This window comes from Hippoglossus stenolepis, chromosome 20 (genome assembly GCF_022539355.2).
Source record: "Hippoglossus stenolepis isolate QCI-W04-F060 chromosome 20, HSTE1.2, whole genome shotgun sequence".
Lineage (NCBI taxonomy): Eukaryota > Metazoa > Chordata > Actinopteri > Pleuronectiformes > Pleuronectidae > Hippoglossus > Hippoglossus stenolepis.
This window is the reverse complement of record NC_061502.1, coordinates 4,938,186-4,961,301: the sequence shown is the minus strand read 5'-3', so window position 1 is coordinate 4,961,301 and position 23,116 is coordinate 4,938,186. Positions and strand designations below refer to the sequence as shown.

Here is a 23,116-nt window from a genome sequence, read left to right as displayed (position 1 = left end):
ATTCTATCGATTACTAATGTAATTGACGTCTGGCTCTACCAACTGCATATCAGATTAGACGTTGTGTGGGCGTAGCTATCCAATCAGCGTCCAGGTCCCGCCCTCCTCCAGTATTAAGTGTGTTGAGTAACTGACTTGAAGTTATTCCGCTTTCTACCGACATCTCTCCTGCTCTTTTAAACACAGAACTAACCCGAGGCCATGAACAGCTTCATCAGAGCCACAGCTCGGTGTCTCCGGTTCGGGGCCGCGGTCTACGGGCCCAGGCCAGCCGACGTGTGGTCGGCCCCGGGCCGGCGGCTCCTGTGCGCGGCGGCGGCGGACGTCCAGAAGGACCTTGGCGAGAAGGTGACGAAGGACAAGGTGGTGGTGTTCATCAAGGGGACACCGGCTCAGCCCATGTGCGGCTTCAGTAACGCGGTGGTGCAGATCCTCCGGATGCACGGAGTGGACGACTACGCTGCCTACAACGTGCTGGACGACCAGGAGCTGAGAGAAGGTGAAGTGGAGCGGAGCGATCCTCGCATGGCGGCGGAAAGTTGTCACCCGTCACTTCGACTGGAGACTTGGTGACAGTGGAGCTGGAGATAGATTGTGTTTACAAAGTTGAACTAGTGTCCGTGTCAATGTTAGCACCTGTCAGCCATGTTTCCTGCTCCAACACTTCAGTGTGATCAAGTCTAACCGGTTGTATCCGCGGCGGTCAGTGGATCTGCGGTTCATTCGAAGTGGTCTGGGTTTATCAGTGTTGTGCAGCAGCACCACAGGGTGCGGCTCCTCCACACACACGGGACAACATCTGTAATATACGAGGCTTTCAGCAAAACTCCTCATACTTTCCCTCCTTCAAATGGTGGCAGCAGATATGTGTACTTAAATGGAGGGGGGAGGGGGGGTTGTCAGTTCAGGCTTGTGGTGTAACAGCTGTGTGGACATGCCAGCAAACTCAGACTCATCTAGGGGTTAAATGGGGACACATGGTGCTATGTAATATCTTGATAAACAACAGCAGCACACAGAGGCCAGAGTACAAGCTATTTACCGCCATGCTGTAAAGCTATAAACTGTCACTTCCTCAAAAGCCAAACAACTTTATGTCTAATAATAACTGATTGTGGGACAGTGTTGCACAGTCCTGGCTAAAAGCAATCGTGTCGCCCCCAAGTGATACAAAAGCAGATCTGGGTGTACAGGGGTCAGATATACAGGGTGGAAGAGGGCCAGAAACTCAACATTCCCTGAAAGTGAATGTAAATGGCCTCGTTTCTCAAAGTCTGGTGTTGTCCTCGCAGCTGATGGAATAGATCAAAACTAAAACAACCTTTTAGCAAATGCATTACTAAACAGGGAAATCCACAGATTGAGCATTTGCTATTTCACGAGTCCCCCAAGACTCCAAACTGTACAACAACAACAACAACAACAAGGCGAAGATGTGCTTGTGATGAGTAAACTCATCTTTGAACCAGCTAAGTTTTTACTTAAAAGGCAACACAGTCGGCTTCATCCATCTCACACACAATCATCTATGATCATATGAAGCCATAATATACCAGATACAAATGCTGCCGTCTCGCACCCAAGACGTCATTTAGAGCCAGAGACTACGCAGGAGTGATTTGGGGGATGGAGCAAGGTCAAGCACAAGTCAGTCCCAGCTGTAAACATGATGTTTCACCCCTTTTGTATAGCATCAAATAACTAATTAAATACTTAAAGGGAAAATTAACCATGTGAGAATGACCATAAATCTTTAAGAAACATATTTATTGTGTATTTTAACTTTTTACTTCAGCCCAGGTTTATGCCTTGTACTGCAGCCAGCCACCAGGTGGCGATCGAGATGCTTTGGCTTCACACATAAACATTTACTATCTTTGTTTCTTTGTATTGGCCTTGGCTGTAGTCATTTGTTTCTGTTATGGTGGCTATCACTGTCCATGTTAAACCACTCTGTTCTTGTGTTTTTATCATACAAACTACTCTTTTTGAAGGGGGAACCCAAAAGGCACCATCTGCCAGTACTTTGTTTGACCTTAAATGCGATATCCATTGTTGTGTATGTCACACTCACAATAATGCCGTCTGCCTTCCCCAGGAATCAAGGTGTTCTCCAACTGGCCCACGATCCCCCAGGTGTACTTCAACGGCGAGTTTGTGGGAGGCTGCGACATCCTGCTCCAGATGCACCAGAATGGAGATCTGGTGGAGGAGTTCAAGAAGCTGGGAATCCGCTCTGAACTGCTGGAAACTGAGAAAGAGTCCAAGTAGAGGACGAGTACAAACTTCAGAAGAGCTGACTACACAGAGGACACGTTTATCAAGTTGAATCCCCCCCCCCCCACTCATATGGTCACATATGAATCAAGTCTGTAGGCAGCCATGGGAAAAGCAAACTCTGAGGGCAGATGAAGGTGACAAGTGTAAACTATTTTAGTGGCTGCACTTTATCTTGAGTCAGGAATATATATGCTTTAGAGTGTTCCATACCCATAAATAGCTACGTGTGATACAGAGCTCCCTCTGCACTGTTTATACTCTGAGTAACTCCTCTTAATGTGCACAGATCATGTACCTGACAGGTGGGGAACTAAATATTGGAAGAAATGAGTTGACAATGTCTTCACAGGGATTCCAAAGCTGTTTTACCTAAAATACATCTGTACTACAATCCTCACCTCGACTGTAAAGCTGCAGACACATTGTTTGGCCACTTTGGGGGCAGAAGATTCAAATAACAAACCAATACACTGACCTATTATCACATTTTATGTTTTATATGGCAAACTCATTGGCATTCTCCTTGACTTCCATTTCTGGTCACTCAGATTAACATAAGGCAAATGTTCACTCTTCTTCTATCTCTGTTGTGGTCGCCACGCACTCCTGAAAAAAACCCCTCCGACCCTCCAGCTGCTACATGCACCACTCTGCTCACCAGCTAGCTGTTAACTTTAATAAGTCTGGTGCTGGGCAAATAGTGCACAGTGGGTATTAACAGCTTCTCTTCCACTGAGAACCGCTGCCTGCTGGTCAGACTGTTGCTGTGAGAGGGAACCAAACAGTCGTGGGCCACAGAGCCAAGACAACAGGTTCATAGAGAAGAGAAGAGATGCTTTGCCACCCCCCTTTTTTAATGTTGCACAAAATCTTCTGATCCGTTGTGAAAATTGTGATCATAGCTTTAATATTATTTAATATTTTCTTATCACACAGGCAGGGAAAGCTTAGATTTTTGTTCTCTTGCTTCTTTAATATCTAATTTCACCAAATTCAAAATTGTATCCTAAAAGATGTGTTTTAAAAAAACAACAATGTTAAGTCATCATCGTTGCTCCAGTCACAGCAAATACAAAAATTGATGTCCGACTATCGTGTTGGAGAATCATTGAGGTTGGACTTCCACTGTTTGGTTCCCTACCGGTGTTTTAACTGGTTTAACACAAAACTGCTGGTAACCTTTCTTATCCAGGCCTTTCCAATCCCTGCTACCTCTATTGTCCATCTGTTTTCTAAAGCCACAGTCATCAAGACCAAGTGACTCTCAGGGTGCAACAAGATATAAGTGAAGGTGTTACTGATGCTTTATCTTGGGTCACACCACAAACCTTCTGAATACACTGCCAGCAAGCACAGTTCACCTGGAGGAGGAACAGGGGACAGACAGTACAGCTGATGGTTTAATGTAAATGCTGTCCAATGACATCACGCGTGAATTGGGTTTAGTGGTGAAGGTAAACCAGACATGGACCAGACTGTCACTGACATCACAGACATGCACTGTCAGTAGCTTCTAAATTTGCCTTCTATCTGTTCTTCCTGCCAGGATCCCCATCCTAAATGTGCCCCCCCTGTTTTAACGTCGACAGAAACGCAACAAACTTGAAAATGCCTGATATGTTGAATATGTTGGAGACTGTCTATCTGTCCGTGAATGTGTGGAGTGTTTCCTTTTCTTGTGTGAGGGGTGGGGGAGATGTTTTTTTCTTTTTGTTACTTTGAGTTATCTCTCCTTCAGCCTAAGAACGTTGTGATCTTTATCAATCCTCCTGTAGGTGTTCCTCCTGCTGCACACAGTTGTATTATCAAAGCAATGGTCATGTAGTACGCTGTAAGATATTGTACATTGAAAGCATATTATTAAATGTATTTTAGCTGCATGTAAACCCTACGCCAATTAAATATTTTGTGACAAATAACATGCAACCTGTTTTTATTTGAAAAACGGCCAAGGACTTTTTAATTGTGTGAATAGTAAATCTGATCTATTGGCACATTGACTTTGTAAAACCATCAGCTGTTAAATCTCTATCTGCTCTCAGTGAACAGGGGCCACACATTCTACCACGTGTGAGCCAGATAAAGGTGCTACCTGCTAAGCTCAGTTTATCTTCATGCTTTGGATCATTTCAAACCTCCAAACAGCTCAGATAGGGATCATCGCTTATCACAGGATACACAGAACTGCCAGTCGCAGCAGTTTGAGAGGCTCCTTCACAGCAGACACGTTGACCTGCCGTAGAGGGGAAAGCACATATTACTAATAAACTGTGTATCCAAGCTTCTCTGTAAGTCACATTCATGGACCCTAAAACTGAAGAATCTTAACCAAATACTGTCATGTTTCATTTTACTATAGAGACCAGTGCCTTCCTGCCATGATGATGAAATGTCTCCTGTGAAAAAGATGGAGAAGCACAGGATTGAGCCGTTCGCTTCTGAAAGTATAAACTGAGAACTTTATTAAGACACAATTAAGAACATTTTGTAGACAGATGCTACCACATCTGGGAATTTTCAGGATCTCCCGCTAATGAGTTGCTCACAAACTGACAAGATGACATCTGGTTTTCAATTGTAATGGAGCCAATGCAAATTATAAAGTTGCATTAAGGGAATTGGAAGTGATATTTAGATGAGTAAACCCAGAGGAAACTTACAGTTTGTGGTTCGGTTTTTCTTTTTACTTCCTCCTTTGGAAAACCTCATGACAGATGGTCTCTGCATTGTTATTTAGACGTTTTACACTTTCTTTAGTGATGAAAGAATCACTGAGAGGATGTTGAGCATTCTTTGAAAAATCTTTTAATACAAAATATTATTTTACAAAATTTAACTGGACTTTACAATGAGACCATTGTAATTGTTACAGTGTTAAATATGACTGAGGTGAGAGTCTCATCCTCTCTCATGACGATTCTGTTGCTGTCCACAGTCCCACAATAAAGCAGGAACACTGTTTAAAAACCAACAGAGAGGAGGAGCTGTGAAGAGGAGTCGGGTCAGAGTTTCTGCAGGAAGCGCAGAACCAGGTCTCTGAGCGTGGTGCGCAGCGGCTCGTTGTTGTCACAAACGATGTGCGTCCCGTCCTCCTCCAGCTGGATCAGCGTGTCGTCAGCCTGCAGGTGCAGGATGTGTCCGTCTGCCGTCTCCTCCACTTTCACCTCTGAGATCCCATGCTGCAAATGAGGACATGAACACAAATGTTTCATACATGGCGTGTTTTGTTGTCCTGGTTCAGCAAGATGGATGCCTGCAGGTGCTTGAATAAGAAATGCCGGTCTAAAGTTTATGTGTGCGCCAAGATCTATTAAAAAACAGATGGTATAGGCTATTCAAACGAAAAAGTTCTGATGGAAATGTCAAAGTAGTGGGAAGTAGTAAAATCTGTTATTGCAGGAACATGCTTATACATTTAATTAAATAAAAAAATGTCTTTGAGTTTTATTTCCTGAAATCTGCAGTGGTAAAACCCCTGCTCTCTGCTGTAAAGTACTAATCCCAGTAATGTTTGGCCATTGGGAGATTGTAATGTGAGATGGGATGAGATGCAGGGCTCAAGCGGGAATACTAAAGCTGCGTGAAATGTCCTCCAATGACAAGAAGGCAAATAACACATTAATTGTAACTGCTGGCTGTTGTAAAAACAACATTGAGACCGATGTGTGCAGCTTTCACACCTTTTGTAATGTGGCCAGGAAAGCTTCAAGGGGCACAGCTCCACTCAGCAGGGGTTTGGGGGCCTGCACCACAGGGGGCTCCTCCATCACTCGCTTTCTCTTTTTGCTGGGGGGTGCTGGAGGGGGTTTGGGCACCGACTGGCAACACAGGATGAAAGAAAACAGTTAGTTGGCGCTGAGGCTACATCAATACTACTGTGTTTGAAACGGCATTGTCAAACACACGATCTCTGTCCACACGAGCACGGACCACTCACGTACACTGGGCATGCGTAGTAGTACAACGTAGTCGCATGGATGTAGCCTGACTGTCACAGAATACACAACTTCCATCGTCCAAGTAGATATTTCATGGTGCGCCCTCAACCAACTCACCTGCAGCGTGTGCTTGTTGTCTTTGGAGTGTAGCACAGCGGACACAGTTGCCACGGAGATGCCAGGCTTCACCTCAGAGGGCACCAGGGAGTTGGCCAGCTTGGAACGGGACAATCAGACTTAAACACATGAAAATTGGCCACCTGCTTTCTGACAGGAGTCTAAATATTTACATAATGCATTTCAATCTTGAATTCTGGCAGCTTCTTATTCCCCATATGTCATTGTTTCCTGAAAACACCAGAGACTTTAAAAGATTCACTCACCATCTGCCTCTGAAGGTGCTGGTTTTATCTTTTATTCAACACAGTCCACTGACTTTATTACGCCCTTTAACTAGATAAGTTGAAGAAGAATATATTCATGCGAGTTGCTGCTGCTGTGCTGTGGCTCACCTCAGGAAGGATGTAGACACGTTCGTAGCGGCGTCTGAAGGGCAGGTTGAGCACCGAGCAGCGTCTGTAGGGCATAGGGGGGGGCTGCAGCTCCAGCATCAGATCGGAGCGGTGGGACTGGGTGAGTGGAGGCTGGGTGTACTGCTCTGGACACACCACATGGAGGGGCTGCCAGAGGGAAACACAGGGAACAAGGGATCAAGTCCTGGTAGCTTCACAGGGCCCGTGTGCTGCTCATGTAGCAGAAGGTCCACCGTTTAACTTTTGAGTCTTTACTTTCATCCTCAAATTTGTTGTTATAGGTTTTTAACTACGGTTAAAGATAAAGCAGGGCCCTGTTCCAAAGTGGTTTAGATAATAATCCAGGCTATTAAAGATAAAATTATTTTCTTAATCTTGGTTAATTTGAAAAGCATTAAAGTTTAGAGAACATGGGAGTTGAATTGCAATGTGATCGCAGTTATATGAGGTAGGTGTGTAGCAGAAAATGTACCAGGAATATGTTTGCTTGATGTTTAAACAATTAATTATCACAAACAGATACTGTGCATGAAGGGTTCACAATAGAATGCAGCTCAAAGGTGCAACTCATCCGAATCCCTAAAGAAAACGAATGAATCTCGACCCAAACCCAACAGAGACTCTGTGTTTTGTGTCCGAACCCGACCTGAGCCCGAGGTTTTCCCAGATTACAGACATGTGCTGTGGAAAAAGATTAAGCAGATAGCCCAGCCAACGTGACCGAACCAGACTTCAACCCAAAATATCATTTCAAAACGTTTTTCCGAACCCGACCCGATGGGCTCAGGTCGGATTTCCACACTCTAGTACACAATTTTGAATTCTCCACAACGCATTTATTACAGTTTTGAATATATTTCAACATTTTCACCCTCTCATCGTGGTCTTCATACCTGAGAACTTTACCACGTTTACTCAATCCTTTTAACTATACAAGTAAATAATCTAAAATAATGTCGCCAGAATAATAGATTTGATTGTTTACCAATTTTTCATGTTAAGAAATAGCAGGTAAAAACAGGTTATTGTTCACATTCATTATGTTTCTGTACAGAAATAGATCAGATCATTAGTAAATATGATTAGAGACCTATTAACTGTGTCATTTCATGTTAACATGGTGTGTGAAAAGACTCTATAGTTTCACCCACAGGACTGATTCTGACTCATTCAGTCATTACTTGCTCGTTGCACATCCCTCTTTTTACCAGTGTTGTGTGGAAAAACAACCCACGAGAGCAGCTATTTCTGAGCAACACAATCCTGATGCTTCCCAGTCATTATCATCTATTTACCAATTCACAAACTCATGTTTGTGAGACTCCCTCGATGAACTCAAATCATAACATGTTGGTGTAATACATTTACTACATCTGCATATTTACTTTAATGCTCCCTGTGGAAAAAGTGCTGACAGTAAACAACCTTATTACTACCTCCGACACAGAATGATGTGTTTGTTAGATTCTTAGCAGGATTAAGCAAACAAATTACTCAACTGATTTCCATGAAATTTTATACAGGGGTGGATCATGGCCCAGCGTGGATGGCATAACATTTTGGTGGGGTTACAGATCAGGGGGCAGAGGCATTTTTTTTTTTTTTCTATAACATTGGGAGATTGGGTGGTGGATTTCTCAAGGAACACCTCATTGATTTTGATGAAAAATGCCAGACTTGTTTAGGGAACTGATATTTATGAGTGTGTGCAATTTTGTACAGATCTAAATAAAAATCTGGATCTAGTGAATTTGAATGTGGTTTCATAAAAGGGACTGTTGGGTCTTGGCAGAGGTGTGTACACTACTGAGTGACTAGTTTGTGAATGGGATTCTAACATGGCAATTCAGTGTAAACAACATACCTGGACTTCCTTCAGCAGCTTTGATACTTGGTGGAAGTTGAGCCGTGTGTCAATGGGACAGTAAACACACTTCATGGCCAGCGGCTGGTAGGGAGCCAGGGCATCGAGGTAGGAGAAGTCTGGCTCTGGTGACCAGAAATGAAGACGCAATCTTTTAGAAGCAACATGTCTGTTTCATAATCACATGATGACATCTTCTCAGTCACGTGTAGTTTATGGTACAGCCGTGTTTGTAAGTTACCCGTAAAGATGATGGTGTTGAGGCTGGACTTGCCCCACAGCTCCATGAAGTGAACCACGTCCCCGAAGCGCAGAGAGGGATGGCCGGTGAAAACCACACACGGCTGACGGAACTCGATGCTGAAGTCTCCGTGAATACTGGGGTAGTGTTTCAGCTTATTGGTTTGGATCAGCTGAAACATCCAACAACACAGAAAGTGTAAGATAGAAGCCGACATCAGTGTTTCTGCCAAGCTCACCCAACAAGCTCAAGGCAACATCAAATACACAAATCTCATTTAGCCTTTGTTTGAAATGCCATATACTTAAAATCTTGCAATCCTTCCTATACCGTCCATAGTAACTACTTATAGTTAAAAATATGGACAGTTTGTTTGAAGACACTGGTTGCATACATCGTTTTAATTAAATAACTATTCTGATAAAAATCTCCTGTTTAACACAGTATTTGACTGGTTCAAAGATGATACACAGCAGCAGTAGGACTCACCTCAGCGTGAGGGAACGGAGGCTCTGGGAGATACACCTTTGATTGCTTGTTGTGACAGAGCCTGAAATGATCAAACGGGAATTATCAAAACCCAAATCATGACATCCCAGAATGATCCTGTGAGCAATCAACAATCAGCATGGGTGTAGACGGGAGAGTGTTTGACTGTGCTGTACCAGTACTGTAGTTATATTTCACAGACACAACAACATGCTGTAAAGCACATTGCCAGAAAATCACAATCAGTGAATTAGTATTGCTGCAATCAACAATAAGTAGGTACCTGACTTCACCAGCAATAGATCATATTCACACAGCAGCCATTTCTTGAGATGTTTGATTTTGTCTCCATCATCATCAGATTTTTTAGATTAAGTACATTTTGATAAAACAACTGCTCACCACTCAGCAAAGATCTGAGAGAACTCCAGGGAGCTGTTGGCGACTGGTGAGATGAAGTAGAAGGGTGTGGTGCCCAGGCTGGCACTCTCGATGAACTGGTACAGACACTCCAGCAGGTCGTATATCACTCCTGAGGAGTAGCACGGAACCAGCACGTTGCCTCCAGCACGAATAGTCATGGCTACAGGTAAAAGACAAATATAAATACCAACAAAAATGAGCACATACAATGTTATTCCTCAATTAATTAAACAATGTTTAGGGACAAACCATTATTATCATTTATTTCCACTTTACGGCATGAAAGTATCACACATTTTTATTTAGACACCTACTTCCTTAATAAACTGACTGAGATCTATCTAATAAATATAAATGTACCCAGGTTACTGCAGAATTCTCCCAGCATGCCGTCTGGGTTGGCAGTTGGCATCTGGGTGAGGCCTGTCAGAATCAAAACATCACTGTTCTTCAATGAGCTTTGGTCCATCGGCTAGGAGAAGAGAAGAGGAGATACTTAAAATATTAATCAGACCAATGAAAACTGAACACATCTCCTTTCAGTCCCAGTCCCATGTTTATATGACAGAAACGCTCTCAAAAATCTCTTTGCCAACCTCACTGGAACAAAAGGCCTTGTTTATTCTTAACCTATTATTTATTTCTTCTGTGTGAAATGTATTCTCTTTCGACAGCCCTTGAAATTTCCCATCATGGAAGGAAAAAAAAGCAAGTGTCCGAAGCTAGTTTACTTCTTTATGCCAACAATCCTACAATGGATCCTAAGGATGCAAAAATTACTGTTGTACTAGTGAATGCATGAATGTAAGAGTGATTCCAAACACAGACAAATACAAACTAACTGAAATAAGAATGCGGTTTAACATATTTTGTATTTGTTCACCATGTATGCACTCAAGCATTGAATAAACAGTGTTTGCCATTACTTTCACAAAAATGCTCTTAAACTAGACAACACAAGCACAAGGTGAGAAAAACTGAGACACATGAGAAGAGTTTGATCTTTCCAGTTTGAAGATCATTTGAAGATGATTTCTTTCCAATGCAGTTTACATCCATCACACATCCGATTGCACACTTTTGACAAAATCAAATTCTTGGTCATTACAGGTTTTACAATGACCCCATGTGTCATTTCATCCCTCTATATTCCTGTTGACCTACCTGTGGATGTGTGGTGAGGAGGGATGAACCCGACACATAGGCCACTTTCTCATGATGAGACTGAATGATCCAGTTAGAGCTGCCCAACGAGTAACCAGAACTTAAGGGGGAAACCTGAACAGCTCCAAACAGCTCCTGGAGAGAAAGAAGTTATCACCATGACAACACAAAAATATAGAAAAACAGAAAGAGGACAGATACAGCTATTTGGTAGCATTAACAAGCATAATTCTGTGCCAAAATGTGTTTAACTAAGTTGATTTAGCCAATAAATAAAACAGATCCTTGGAACCTCACATGGTCTCTAAACTTTAATTCCTAGCAATTTACCATCTATAAGAGGAGAGCTGCCATTAACCAGTGTGACAGATAGATGTATCTAAGTCAAAGAGTTACTCTGTTAGGAGCTTCATCAGTGGAAGCAGGATAGGAGTTTGGATGTAGGCAGTTGGAAGATAGGTGAGTCTCCTCCCCACCAGCTTAATCTGTCTTTGAAGCACTATTAGAATAATGTTCTTTATGGCTATGGACTCAGACCCTTTAAACAGAGAGCTGGGCCAGACCCCTGTACTGGGAGCTAAACCAAGAGGAAAACATGTGAAAAACATTAACATTGAAAACTACAAACTTTTCCCTTTCATTTTTAAGTTTCAGAGTTTTGAGTGTTACTACTCTAAGACTTGGATTCTTTCTGTGGTGGTGTGTGTGTGTGTGTGGTAGCTGCCTGCAGGTGGGTGCAAGTGAGAGAGACAGACAGACAGCATGGCAAGGGGTGCTAGGTTAGAGATCTTTGTGAATTAATTAATGGGAGAAAAAGACTATTATCCAGATTAATTTTTGGGAATAGAATGAGAGGGACAAAGGATGTTCTTACCACTTTCTGTGAATAGCCAACAAGCTGCACTTTACTAAGAGCAGAGTTCACCTCCAGCATACTGTAGCATCGCTTCCAGGCCCACACGTCCACCGCATCCTTCAAAGGACCTGGGAGCATCCTGATACACCAAAAACAATTTATTTATGTTATTTTGTATCAAGTTAAAAGCATCTGCCAAAGGGTTTTTCAGTACGTTTCTTTTTTTTATTAATTGTCATTAAAATCAAACCGAGACAAGTGAAACTGAAGACAAATATTTTCCAAACCTCCAACCATTTGTAATGGACTCTTTTTTTATATGAATTCTTTATCTGTATTATTCTTTACCCACCTTTGTAATTCCTTGTTTTTCCAGCAGGTGGCAGACTGGGCTTTGGGAACTCTTTCCATGAAGTTCACTAACTCCTCCATCAGGAGTCTGAGGGAAGAACAGAAAGAAGCAGCTTTTCTTAAATGTTTGAAAGCCCAGGGGCTGTCTAATGGATCAAGATATGACACCAATAAAGTACCCAAGCGTGAATACATTATTATCCAAACTCATTTGAGTAAACAGTACACAAAAACAATATAAAGTGGTTTAGACATCTGGATGCGTCCTTACCTGCCAATCTGCAGAGTGGGTTCTGTGGCATACACTGTTCCTGTGAAGCCTGTGTGTTCAGTGATGTAGGGCAGAGCCATCATACAGTGATAGTTGGAAATTAGGATGACATCAATATTAGATAGATCCAGCAGTTCTTTCTGTGGTTGATTAAAAAAAAAACAATTTCATCAGATTAAATACATATATCAAGGATATTATTTATTATAATTCATATTTTAATAGAAGTTCATGTAAATGGAAAATAACTGTTTCAATCACATGTTCTTTACCAAAGTCAATATTATAGATAATGTTATTGATCATATCCTTACTGGGTAAAATGTACCTAAATGATTAACTAAATGTGGGTCTAGTCTTGATTTAAAAATGAAATAGTCTGATAAACACAACTACAAATCATCTTCTTTTACATGAATCCTTCGTGCAAACAAATTATACATTTTTCATTTATCATTACCACATTTGTATTATGTGAGGCGGCTGGGTTTCCTACCTCAGGGAGACAGAACTCAGGCTGAGAATCCACAAACACCCGCTTTGCACATTCCTTCAGCTCCTGGACACATGGAAGGAAGGACGCAGCTTGTTTACTTTTGAGGGGCATCATTGTGGATGATTCTTAATACATTAACACTTGACAGAAATAGAGATATACAGAAACTACTTAAGATGCCCTCACATAGAGGTACAGTTTAATTCTCAGTGGAGCAAACACACTAAAAACAGCTGCTCGTACCTTCTCCAAGTTTACATTTCCATCCTTGGAGACCCAGCCCGGCAGCTTGGAGAGTCTCGGGCTAAGAAGGACAAAAGCATTTTGTATTCAAAGCAAAAGTATATAGACTAAGAATAAAGAAAAGTACAAAAGTTTAGCACCTCACTGTATATGATACAAAAACATACGCTTCAAAACCCAGACAGCACCGTTGATAACAGGGACTCACCTGTGCACCAGAGGAAGGGGCAGGAAGTTGAGGACAGACGTGGTGTCCAGCCCACAGTCCAGCATGATGGTGGTGGATTTGAACTTGAGGACATTGCAGGGCAATGTGGGGTGACCTGACAGACAGTACTGCAGGAGGGGGAACGAAACACGAAGAGGAATAAAATATCTACGTACCAACAGCACTGTGCACGTTTTTAGAAGCAGGGTGAATCGTTAAAGTACAGGGTGGAGATTCTGCCAGTGTGTGTGTGTGTGTGTGTGTATAGTCTCATTATGTAGATGAACCAGTTGACTCTAATAACCGCGTATGTAGCTTACACAGTTAACTGTTAGCTGCCTTGCTAACCCCAGAGAAATAGACAGGGAGGTTTTAGCCCCTTAAACGATTTGCTAACAGGCTTTTATTGACAAATAGGGTTTTTGTCTATTTAAACATTAACTGTGCTCTTTACTGTTGCCACGTTTACTCACCAATTTCATTTTTATCACAAATGACGGCTGAGTTTAAAGATTAGTTTAAAGACAGCCTGCACGGCATCCTTCCACACTGTTTCCCTTGTCTCCGCTTTGTTTATGTGACGGTCGCACGATGCCGCCCCCTACAGACACGGAGTGTAACTTCAGCAACCCACTATTGCAAAGCGAATTCACCAGCGCGTGTTTTCCTTGTGAAGGAAATGAGCAGTTTGCCTCAAAGATCCTGATAATCGATCATCGATCACGTTCCATGGATCTAAGCAGGATTATACAGTGAGGAGTTCACACCTAAGAGGGCTACAGAGGCACATGCTGTAATTACAACTGAAAAACTGAGAAACTTCTAAGGTAAAGTTGGCTACTTTTCCATTATGGCGCTCATAACTTGCTATTTATAAATATTATTCTTGTTTAATCCTTGAGAGGGGACTCATGGTGACCCCCACTGTCTGTATGTGAAGTTTCAGAAGGTTTTACTGTAGAATATTTAAGAAAATTAAAGGCAATCTTGGCTACTTTTTCATTATGGCACTCATAACTTGCTGATTTTAAATATTATTATAAAACAACCCTTGAGTGACAGATATTTCACATCACTCCTCTTCGTGGTGACCCTCACTGTCTGTATGTCAAGTCTCTGAAGTTTTTAATGTCGAATTTTAAAGAAACTTCAAGGCAAAGTTGGCTACCTTTTCATTATGGCACTCCAAACTTTCAGATTTTAAATATTATTATTTAATCCTTGAGAGGTGACACCGATATTTCACCTCACCCTTGTAAAGCAAAATCTGTTTTACTTATTTTAACAAACGTCCACAACAAGTGACATTCAACTTTCCGATTCGAGCTCCTTTACCGTAGCACCTGGAGTAAACGCGCATCGGTTTTGAGGGTGCCGCTGGTGTGAGCGGGGAGAGAGAGGACAGCAGACCGCTGCTGCGTCTTTACTCCATTCACTGCTCTGGGTTAGCCACCCGCTATGCTAAGTAGCTAACAGCAACACTAACAACCTGTCAAACCCCTCCCAAGTGTCAAGGTCATTCCACTTGCGAGGTCATGTTCTGAAACTGATGTAGTAACACTGGCAGCCGACGCTCTCCTGTATCTCCGGTAGGTTGTTGTTGTTGTTGTTGTTGAATAGTTTCTGGGGCTAACAGGCTAACCAGAGGATTCCCAGTTAGCCGTAGCTCGCCTCTGACACGAACCGAGGTCGATGTTTTCTCATGGAGGATTTGTACAGTTGTTAGTGAAGAGGATTTACCAGAGGGCGAGTACAGGTAGGAGCTGAAACCACACATTGTATTATCACTGACCACCCAGAGGCAGCCATGTCCTCTACAGCCACGGTTAGCGGTGGGGCTGTTACTGACACGGAGCTAACATTTAAAGCAGGAAACAGATGGAAAACTATGTATTCCATCACCTGTAAGTCACGTGTCACATTAATAGAATATCATTGATCACGTGTAGTTGAAAAGAGCACTGATGACTTTATTAACTATTTGATTTATATCATATTTAACTCAATGTGTGATTGTGATGTGTATTTTATTTCATTAGATATATTCTTTTATATGCTTTTTTAATCCACTGTAAAGTGTCTTTGAACATTGTTAAAAGCACTAGACTAATAATTATTATTATTATTATTATTATTTAGATAGACTGTATTCTAAATCTGCTGACAGGTAACTGTGTCATCAGAGTATATTTTGTCGAGTCACTTAACCTCCAGCAGGAATGTCTTAGTAGCAGCTTCCTGTCCAGGCTGTGGTGAAGCTCTCCTGTGTACTTTGTGTACAGATCAGTGGGGGTACACGCTCAGTTACTTCACCATGGGGAACAACTGCAGTAACCACCTCGGGATCCCTCCAGCCAAGGGCCCCAATCCTGTGGGATGCACCGACTTCATGATGGACCACACCGCACGGGTAGGTGATGAACCACACACGTGTTCTTCTATCCTTTATCTCTTCTTTATATATAACTTCACATGATCTCACTGAGGAGATCCGTCTGGCAAATTCCTGATTTCCTCTTTTAAATGGCTCCTTTTTGTATTAGTGCTTTCTCAGGACCTGGGGTCTTAATTCACTAATTCAACTTTTTCTGTTCATCTATTTATGTACTTTTAATTTAGCTCAGCTGCTACTCACAGTTTAAATCATTTCATAATCTTTATTTTGTTTTTACTCTTTCTCCTCTGTAACAATGCTATTCTTATATCTGTGCTCTGTGTGACCTTCAGATTGCTTTCAGTTGTTTTCAATTGTGTGCCCTCAATTCTGGATTTTTAACTTGTAAAGCACATTGTAACTGTGTTGTGAAAGGTGTCATTTAAGTTAAGTGTATTATTATTATCACTATTATTATTGTTGTTATTTTTATTGGTAGTAGTAGTAGTGGTATATGGGAAATAAGATAAAGAAGGGATGAATCAGGGATGAGATGTGATAACTTGGAAATCATGACCTGTAAAAGCTGGACACACTTATTTAGACATAGTGACAAATTATTATAATAATAATAATAAAACAATGATGAACTTTTTTGATATAGCACCTTTTACAAGATTTACAACCCAGTTACAAGGTGCTTTACAAGTTCAAAATAAAAAATGAAGGCAAACAATATGAAAAAAATAAAGCAATTTTAAGATCATTAAACATTAGAGCAAAAATACAAAAATAAAATAATAACTATATATTTTAGTGTAGAATGCCAGTGAAGTTCACCAATGGATAAAGCCAGGCGTCATTTAGAAAAGCACGAGCAGGGACACATCATGTCGGTGATTACAGATAAAGGTGACCTCTGTAACAACTGTTAAGTCTCCTGTAATGACACTCAACTAATCAACTCCTTTCCAAACTTTACTGGTCACTTTTGGAGCAGTTCAACAGTGACAAGAGTTTGAAAGTTCACAGAGACAACATCTGTACACAAAAAAAACATGTTTTGTGAATAAGATAATAATCAATAAACAGTAATGGATTGATTGTGTCATGGATCTTCCATTTTCTGTCTCTCCAACAGGGCAGCTTCTTCCGGCTCTACTATCCTTGTCAAGAGACTGAGAAAGCAGAAAAACCAGACTGGGTCCCATGCAAGGAGTATTTCAACGGTCTGGCAGACTTCATGAAGATCAACAGGACTCTCAGTGAAAGGATTTTCAACTACCTCTTTGGTAAAGCAACATCAATTTATAAAATGTAGAACATTTCAAATGTGTTTCATATGAGTGCACATTGTAGTTTTTCATTATTAACAAATGTAATATATTTGTATTATGCATATAAAGTATTTTCACTCCTTCTAAGCAGATGTTTCCCTTCATTTATCTTCAGTTACAAAATCAGCTAAGAAACCGGTTTTCATCATATCTTTGTCAAAGTTGTGCAAAGTAATTCAGTGAAAACCAGTTTGTCCTGTTAAATACGTTGCCAAGCAACAACAGTGTAACTTACCTGTGCTTTATGAAGCTTATGTTTTTATCATTTGTTTGTTCCAGGGTCCTTTAAGGCACCAGCTTACTTGGATGCTCCATTCAAGTCAAATGGAAAATGTCCTGTCGTTATCTTCTCACATGGCCTGGGAGCCTTTAGGTACACAAGATGTTTTTTGACTCTGCTACAGTCATTTACTCATAATGAATTGGAAGTTCTGCTCACTTGTCGCTCGCTATGAATGTTGTGATTGACACGTTCCTGGTGTTTTATCAGGACTCTGTATTCGGCCATATGTGCAGAGCTGGCCTCTCAGGGCTTCATCGTGGCATCTGTGGAACACAGGTAACTGTACATGACGTGTTCTCTCTCTATCTGATTAAAAACAAAGGCAGCTTGTTACACTGCATTAATCAGGGTTGAAGTACAGTCAGATTACAGTACTATTCAATCAGATTAAATGCTGTAAATTGTGTGTAAAATCTTGAGGAATATTCACTTTATTCATAGAGAAGGCTGATGATATTTACAGTGAAAATGGGAAATTAAGGCCATGTGTCAGTAGGAGGAAATTCTAGTGGGATGTCCCCCAAGCGGACAATAACAGGGCAGTCTCATCTATAAGCGGCCGTCTGTTTATCTGTGGAGTAGGAGTGGAAAGGGTGTTCAGACAATAGTACGAACCAGGTCATCACATTTCTTTTCAGTATTGCGACAAGGGGATCATATGGAGATGAGCATAATGGCCACAGTTAGTCTGTCACTCATGTTGATTGAGGTGGCATTTCATTGAATTTCAGCCGCCAGTTGAAGGCTACAGCCACAGAGAGAGCATGTGGCAGCGCTGTGACCTGGTTTAAAGCTGTGACATAAGACACACACGTGGTCAGAGGTCAGTCCAGTCGCTCAGCCTGTGGTGCTTCTGTCACACTGTCAAGTTAGTCTTTGCCCAAAAACCAAACCAAACTCGTCATAAAGGAAAATAACCTTTTTTCTTTTTCATATCAGTTTCAGCAAAAGCTCTTTTGTCTGAACAAGGAAACAAAGTTGGCAACTGAACTGCTTCTTGTTTGTGTGCATCAGCTTGTGTGAAACACAGATGACAACAATTCTTATTTCTAATTCACTTGAAACTAAATGTAACTTCAGTCTGTGATAGAAATAATGACAACATAAAGGACATTATATTCCTCTTTTGGGCTGCAGCTAATGATTATTTTCTGGCCTAATTATTTAATCTTCAATGAATTGAAAAAGTTGTCACAGCTTGTTGTGTTGTATGTGGAGTTTTAAGGTACATTGATTCCTGTTGTTTTGATCGATTGAATATTTTAAGTGTGTCAAAAATGAACTGGAACCAGACCGTTTTTGGCGTCTTTTCCTTAAGAATTAATGGATAATATATCAGTCGCTTATTTTTCATTCTAATAATCTCACGTCTTTATTTATCTTTGCGTTCAATTTCCAAAGATATCAAAATTATAATTTAGAAATACCAGCTCGACGTAAAAGCCTCCTTTGCCTTTGAATCATTATGTTTTTGCCAAATTGTCTTTTCCTGTTTCCTGCAGAGACCAGTCAGCGTCGGCTACGTTTTATTTTCGAGAGGAGACGGCGTCAGAGACGGCAAAGGACAATGTTCCTAAAGCATCGGCCCGAGACAGCTTGGTGAAGGAGTGGATGTACTACAGAGCTCTGCAGCACGGCGAGAGTGAATTCCCCCTCAGAAATAAACAGGTCAGAAGTGTTTCTACTTTATAGTAATAATTATAAAAGAATTAGTGATCCATTTAGGGAGGTAAATCCAGTGACGTAGTAGAGTCACTGTGTCAAAGTGGAGGTGGAGAAATAATTCCTCTGTCATACTTTCAGGATTAACATCAGATGGATTACACAACATGTGAACTTTACTCCCAGTGACAAATACACAGCTCATGATCAAGCTAAACCACATCCTTGTTTGTTAATTTTTTTGTATGAGATCTTTCTCACACATCTATCGAACTGTCTTCACTGTTTTGAACAGTTTTATTATGTTGAATTTCAAAGACTGGCTTTTAAGTGCGAGTGTGGAAATCTTCAATGTGCTCTTTGACCTTTTCTTAAACGTGTGTGAATGGTTCTTGTCACTTGCAGTTGAAACAGAGAGCGGATGAGTGCATTCTGGCTCTGGAGAAACTCACTGAAATCAACTCAGGGATAGAAGTGCACAATGTCCTGCAGACGCAGTTTGACTGGACCACGCTGGAGGTAAGAAACCTTTTCATCAACCTTGACTTTTTAGGTCAAGAGGTCAATGCATTTCAACAGACACGGCTGCCGGATACAGTCGTTAGTGACTAATAAAACCATGGTAATGCAGACGTTTCCATTTTATTAACAGACACTAAGTGACAAGCAGCAGCATAGTGTCAACACAAGACTGTGTCAAAACTCCAAGAACAAAGAATGATATCACTTGGAACAAACAGAGCCCAAACCACTTCTAACAAATCATCTAATCTAATCTAATGAACGATTAGTAAGTCTGCAGATTACAATGATAAACTATAACATTTTGGCCTTGAAAAAGTGGCCAGTCATGAGAAATATGAATTGAATGACACAAAGTCAGTTTCCATTGCAGTAACAATATATCAGTACAGTAAAGAAAACATCAAGCAAAAGTGGAAATATTATATAATATATATATATTTTTTTTTTCAATGCAGTCAAAATCTTTTATCTCAGGCTCTATCGTCACATATACAGTATTATTGGAATCTTTTAAGTTGGCTCATTAGCTTCCTGAGTTGATATAGAATGACCTCTGTATCTGTGTTTCATAAAAACAAGACGGGCATGAGATGAAACTGTTTATAAAATGGAGAGAGATTTGTCGACATGGAATATCAGAAAGGTTATGGTCAGGATGCAACATTAATTAAATAACTGTCCTTGGATTAATTGTAGTTGTTATTGCCTCCGACAATGCGATCATGTTCTGACCCATGTTTGTTGGAAGCATTATCACAAGACGTGGTAGAAGGATGTGGTGTGAGTCAGGAGAGAACTGTTAAACTGTGGGCTGAAAGCAGAAGCTGATGAGGTAACTGTTGAGGTTTGACATTTCGATTGTGTTAATCCCTCGCTCCTCTCCTCTGTGAACCCACAGAATTCCATGGATCTGTGTAGGATAGCGGCGATCGGACATTCCTTCGGGGGAGCGACAGTGATCGAGACTCTGTGCAAAGACGTTAAATTCAAGTACGTGGATTAACAAAGGTTTCTTCGCCCATCATGTCCTCTCAATGAAGAGAAGCAGAGAAACGATACATTCTACACCAACAAACTGTCAATTAGTAAGAAGGAAAACACTTCAGTTCAATATTAAAAAAAGTCAATTTTAGAAGAGGAGGATTTTGTAGAACTTAGAAGAAAAGAGAAATGTATCAGTACCAAATCTTGAGTCATGTGTATTAGTATTTAAAAGAAGTGAGACATCAATCCTAGACTTGGATGTTGTTTTTAAAATTTTGGAACTCTGTGAAATCAGGTGTGGCGTAGCGCTGGACGCCTGGATGTTTCCTTTAGATGAAGAAATCTTTCCTCGAGTGAGGCAGCCGCTCTTCTTCATCAACTCGGAGAAATTCCAGTGGGCGGGGAACATCAGCCGCATGAAGAAGCTGGACTCAGCCGTCATCCACAGGAAGATGATCACTATCAGGTACAGTGCACACAACTGAGGTCGCTGGCCGTTTTGGATTTGGTTAAAGTAAATCTGTTTCCTCTGAATTACTGGTGATGTTTTCCTCTAACTGCGTGTCTTCCAGAGGCACAGTCCACCAGAGTTTCCCAGACTTCACCTTCCTGACGGGAAACTGGATCGGTAAACTGATGAAGCTGAAGGGAGAGATCGACCCGGAGATCGCCATAGACCTCTCCAACAGAGCAACACTAGCCTTTCTGCAGCGCCATCTCGGTAAGAGAAATAACGAGCTCACAATCTTTGCCGATTTATCATTTGTTGAAGGGGATATGCACATTTTTTAATTCTGTTTTTTTATGGCAGGTCTACAGAAGAACTTTAATCAGTGGGACCCTCTGATCGATGGGGCGGATGAAAACCTCATTCAAGGAACTAATATCACTCTGCTTCAGTCTTCCATCTGACCTGCCACTGTGCCTCGTACACTGCAGGGGAACCCGGGTGCTCAACTGTGGATCGCTCCCAAAATGTCCAGAACATTTGAATCTAAAATGGACTCAGTGCCAACATTTTGGAGAGCAATGAAGGGGAAAGGCGATCTCTACCTCATCAGCAGGAAAGGTTTGTTTTTCTTGAAGGATTAAAACACTCAGTGTAGCAGTGTTTGTTTCATGACGCCTGGATGTTGCGCACAAGCACCTCAACACTTGTTTTTTCAATGTTGGGGAAGTCTTTATTAATCCATTACCAGCAATTTCCTGGAGAAGTCATTTTAATCATTTTTAATCTTTGAGTGTAAATAGATCAAACCTGAGAGAAATATTGTTATTCAGCATCTGTGTGAACACAGGATCTTCCAGCAGATCTCCCAGGAGCTACTCTGATTGCTGTGTGAATGTGATGAAGCCTAAAATGAGAATCCTATGAAATGGAGAAAAAAAGAAAGACTTTAATATAAGCTGTAAAACTAAATGTATCCATCATGATTTGACAGATACAAGTAAAACATTAGAAGTGTACAAACACTAAAAGGCTGCATTTAAAAACCATGTGTGCCAGAAAAGTACTGTCCAATGAAATGTAACAGCCTTCTACTTTTATACAATCATTGTCTAAATTTGTATATAAGACAAATCCAATAAATATGGTTTGTATACAAAAAACATCATCTCAAATATGTGACTCCATCTTTTCAGTTTACCTTCTCATTTTTTTTTTTAAGTTTTGACACCAGAGGGTAATACTTAAAGGTTCACTGTGTAGAATGTAGTGACATCTAGTGGTGGAGTTGCATGCTGCAACTGAACACCCCTCACCTCACCCTCCCCTTCCAAACATGAAAGAGAACCTGTGGTAACCTTCAGTTTCATAAATATTCAAAAGGTGTTTAGTTTGTCCAGTCTGGACTACGGTAAAAAACATGGCGGCCTCCGTAGAGAGGATCCACTACTGATGTGAATATAAAGTATTTAAAAATAAACGCCCAATTCTAGGGTAAAGAAAACAATAATTTGTACAATTTAGATGAAACACACCAGAGAAAACATCACTAGGATTAGTTTATATTCAATATCTGCCAATGGATCCCTTTCACCTAAATCTTACACACTGGTATTAAGATAAGTATAGGTAGGTATTATGATTAAAATACTTCATGCCAGATATCCACAACCAACAACTTTGTCTTCACCACACACCAGCCTCCACATACGTCATGGACTCTTGTGTATTGGCTGCTCTTAAAGAGACAGAACAAGGTGGATTCTTACATTCTGCACACACCGAGTCGACACCAGTCGGATTTTGATGGTTTTCAACTCGCAGTCCAAAACCACAGACGAGTAATAAATGCAGAAAAGACCAAGTGCATGGTTTTAATCTCCACCAGTTTAGAATGTTTACTCAGATGAGCTTGTTTTAAACACTGGGGCACCACAAGGCGGTGTGCTGTCACCGCTGCCGTCGTCCAGTCACACAAAGTGAAGTAACTGTTTAAATGTGTAAATGATCTGGCACTCATCATTGGTCAGAACGTAACCTGTAATGTGAACACAGAGAGCATTCTTAAGAGAACCAACCAGCGATTGTTTTCTACTTCAAGAATTACGCTAGAGTATCATTCAAGCATCATTCAACAGTTGAACCA

The 23,116-nt window shown here is 41.1% G+C and overlaps 3 protein-coding genes across 5 annotated transcripts; 2 read left to right on the top strand and 1 right to left on the bottom strand.

Annotated features, from left to right (window-relative positions):
- Positions 1 to 93: 93 nt before the first annotated feature.
- Positions 94 to 4,199, top strand: glrx5 (glutaredoxin 5 homolog (S. cerevisiae)). The gene is made up of 2 exons (XM_035143403.2): positions 94 to 499; positions 2,099 to 4,199. Exons 1-2 carry the CDS (start codon positions 202 to 204, stop codon positions 2,269 to 2,271), a joined length of 471 nt encoding a protein of 156 aa, XP_034999294.2. The 5' UTR covers positions 94 to 201; the 3' UTR covers positions 2,272 to 4,199.
- Positions 3,988 to 13,954, bottom strand: ints9 (integrator complex subunit 9). The gene is made up of 17 exons (XM_035143397.2): positions 13,831 to 13,954; positions 13,358 to 13,485; positions 13,150 to 13,210; positions 12,907 to 12,969; positions 12,411 to 12,550; positions 12,141 to 12,227; positions 11,807 to 11,927; positions 10,933 to 11,067; positions 10,129 to 10,240; positions 9,748 to 9,928; positions 9,346 to 9,406; positions 8,857 to 9,028; positions 8,616 to 8,740; positions 6,731 to 6,898; positions 6,336 to 6,434; positions 5,961 to 6,098; positions 3,988 to 5,459 (listed from the first exon to the last, which is right to left on the bottom strand). The coding sequence occupies exons 1-17, from the start codon at positions 13,837 to 13,839 to the stop codon at positions 5,283 to 5,285; spliced, it is 1,977 nt and encodes a 658-aa protein (XP_034999288.1). The 5' UTR covers positions 13,840 to 13,954; the 3' UTR covers positions 3,988 to 5,282.
- Positions 13,955 to 14,017: 63 nt separating this feature from the next.
- Positions 14,018 to 22,133, top strand: pla2g7 (phospholipase A2, group VII (platelet-activating factor acetylhydrolase, plasma)). Of its 3 annotated transcripts, none has more exons than XM_035143401.2 (11): positions 14,018 to 14,184; positions 15,640 to 15,767; positions 16,873 to 17,023; positions 17,348 to 17,441; positions 17,559 to 17,627; positions 18,854 to 19,019; positions 19,419 to 19,532; positions 20,437 to 20,528; positions 20,818 to 20,988; positions 21,095 to 21,243; positions 21,334 to 22,133. In XM_035143401.2, the coding sequence occupies exons 2-11, from the start codon at positions 15,672 to 15,674 to the stop codon at positions 21,432 to 21,434; spliced, it is 1,203 nt and encodes a 400-aa protein (XP_034999292.1). In that variant the 5' UTR covers positions 14,018 to 14,184; positions 15,640 to 15,671; the 3' UTR covers positions 21,435 to 22,133. The 3 variants fall into 3 exon arrangements, with proteins under 3 accessions (XP_034999292.1, XP_034999289.1, XP_034999291.1); XM_035143398.2 differs by lacking the exon at positions 14,018 to 14,184 and adding an exon at positions 14,253 to 15,113; XM_035143400.2 differs by lacking the exon at positions 14,018 to 14,184 and adding an exon at positions 14,258 to 14,946.
- Positions 22,134 to 23,116: the final 983 nt, after the last annotated feature.

What these genes read in the sequence shown, in the direction of transcription:
- pla2g7 (XM_035143398.2), top strand. Translation starts at nt 15,050, where the DNA reads ATGTTTTCTCATGGAGGATTTGTACAGTTGTTAGTGAAGAGGATTTAC. An exon ending in CATGGCCTGGGAGCCTTTAG is followed by an intron (nt 17,442 to 17,558) that starts GTACACAAGATG and finishes GTGTTTTATCAG; the next exon opens with GACTCTGTATTCGGCCATAT. An exon ending in AGGAAGATGATCACTATCAG is followed by an intron (nt 20,989 to 21,094) that starts GTACAGTGCACA and finishes CGTGTCTTCCAG; the next exon opens with AGGCACAGTCCACCAGAGTT.
- glrx5 (XM_035143403.2), top strand. Translation starts at nt 202, where the DNA reads ATGAACAGCTTCATCAGAGCCACAGCTCGGTGTCTCCGGTTCGGGGCC. An exon ending in CGACCAGGAGCTGAGAGAAG is followed by an intron (nt 500 to 2,098) that starts GTGAAGTGGAGC and finishes TGCCTTCCCCAG; the next exon opens with GAATCAAGGTGTTCTCCAAC.
- ints9 (XM_035143397.2), bottom strand. An exon ending in AAAAACAAGGAATTACAAAG is followed by an intron (nt 11,928 to 12,140) that starts GTGGGTAAAGAA and finishes TTGGTGTATCAG; the next exon opens with GATGCTCCCAGGTCCTTTGA. An exon ending in CTCCGTTCCCTCACGCTGAG is followed by an intron (nt 9,029 to 9,345) that starts GTGAGTCCTACT and finishes TGGATGTTTCAG; the next exon opens with CTGATCCAAACCAATAAGCT.